Source organism: Corvus brachyrhynchos, unplaced genomic scaffold (assembly GCF_000691975.1).
Source record: "Corvus brachyrhynchos isolate BGI_N302 unplaced genomic scaffold, ASM69197v1 scaffold101, whole genome shotgun sequence".
In the NCBI taxonomy this organism is placed as follows: domain Eukaryota; kingdom Metazoa; phylum Chordata; class Aves; order Passeriformes; family Corvidae; genus Corvus; species Corvus brachyrhynchos.
The window spans coordinates 23,510,333-23,511,144 of record NW_008237239.1 but is presented as its reverse complement, the minus strand read 5'-3'; the positions used below and the strand labels follow the sequence as shown (position 1 = coordinate 23,511,144).

At 45.8% G+C, this 812-nt stretch overlaps 1 protein-coding gene across 1 annotated transcript in view; it reads right to left on the bottom strand.

Moving 5' to 3' along the window:
* The window catches only part of CAPN8 (calpain 8), a 29,597-nt gene that overhangs the window by 28,649 nt on the left and 136 nt on the right, over positions 1-812 (bottom strand). The window contains 1 exon segment of the mRNA XM_017730169.1: positions 670-812. This exon segment is cut by the window's right edge and continues 21 nt beyond it. Within this exon segment, the coding sequence (XP_017585658.1) occupies positions 670-812 (143 nt within the window).

Here is an 812-nt window from a genome sequence, read left to right as displayed (position 1 = left end):
AAGATGACAAAGGAGAAGTAAGTAGGGACGGAAATAAATGAATGAAAAATGAGAGAGCAGAAAAATCTCTGAAGCCCTGATTTTGTCACTCAAAAAAAAAAAAAAATCATCATCTAATCTTTGCTGATGAAAATTACTTTCCTAGAATCAGAGGCCATTTCTAGGATATATTTATTTAGGTAATAGCATTTCCAGTCAGTTGCTATTTAACTGTTACAGGCAGCTTGACGTGAGGCAGAGGATTTTATTTAGGTATGAACCTGATTTCCTGAGGGGCACAGTGGCAAGTCCTGGGTGTGGGTGCTGTTACAACAGACAGTCGATGGCACTTGGGGTGGCCGACAGACTGGCTGGATATATGTGGGGCTTTTGCATCCATCTCCAGATTGGACCTGTAGCTCTCTGGAGCTGGAATGGACAGGAAGAAAGCAGGTTGCCGTGAAGCAGTTATAGGACTCCCTGCTTTACAATGGGCTTAGAAGATAATGATTTCTTTTCCCACCCCCTTTCCAAACTTGCTTCTGCCAACCTTGGAAGTAAAGCAAGACAAGAAACAAGACATACAGAAACAGTGGATATTCAGGCTCACCACTGATTTAGCCTGGCTGTTCAGCTGGGCTTTGGTTAGACTTGCACCCAGTGAAACAGGCAGTTACAGAGCACTCTTACCGTGGGGCGCTTCCAGACTATCCCCTGGGTTTTGAAGGAGTATGGTCCCAGGTCCCGGTAGCCCAGAGCAGAAGGACAGGCTGGGAACTCTTCATCCTTGAACAGTGTACCAGTCTGCAGGCACTGCTGCTTCAGGGCTTCAT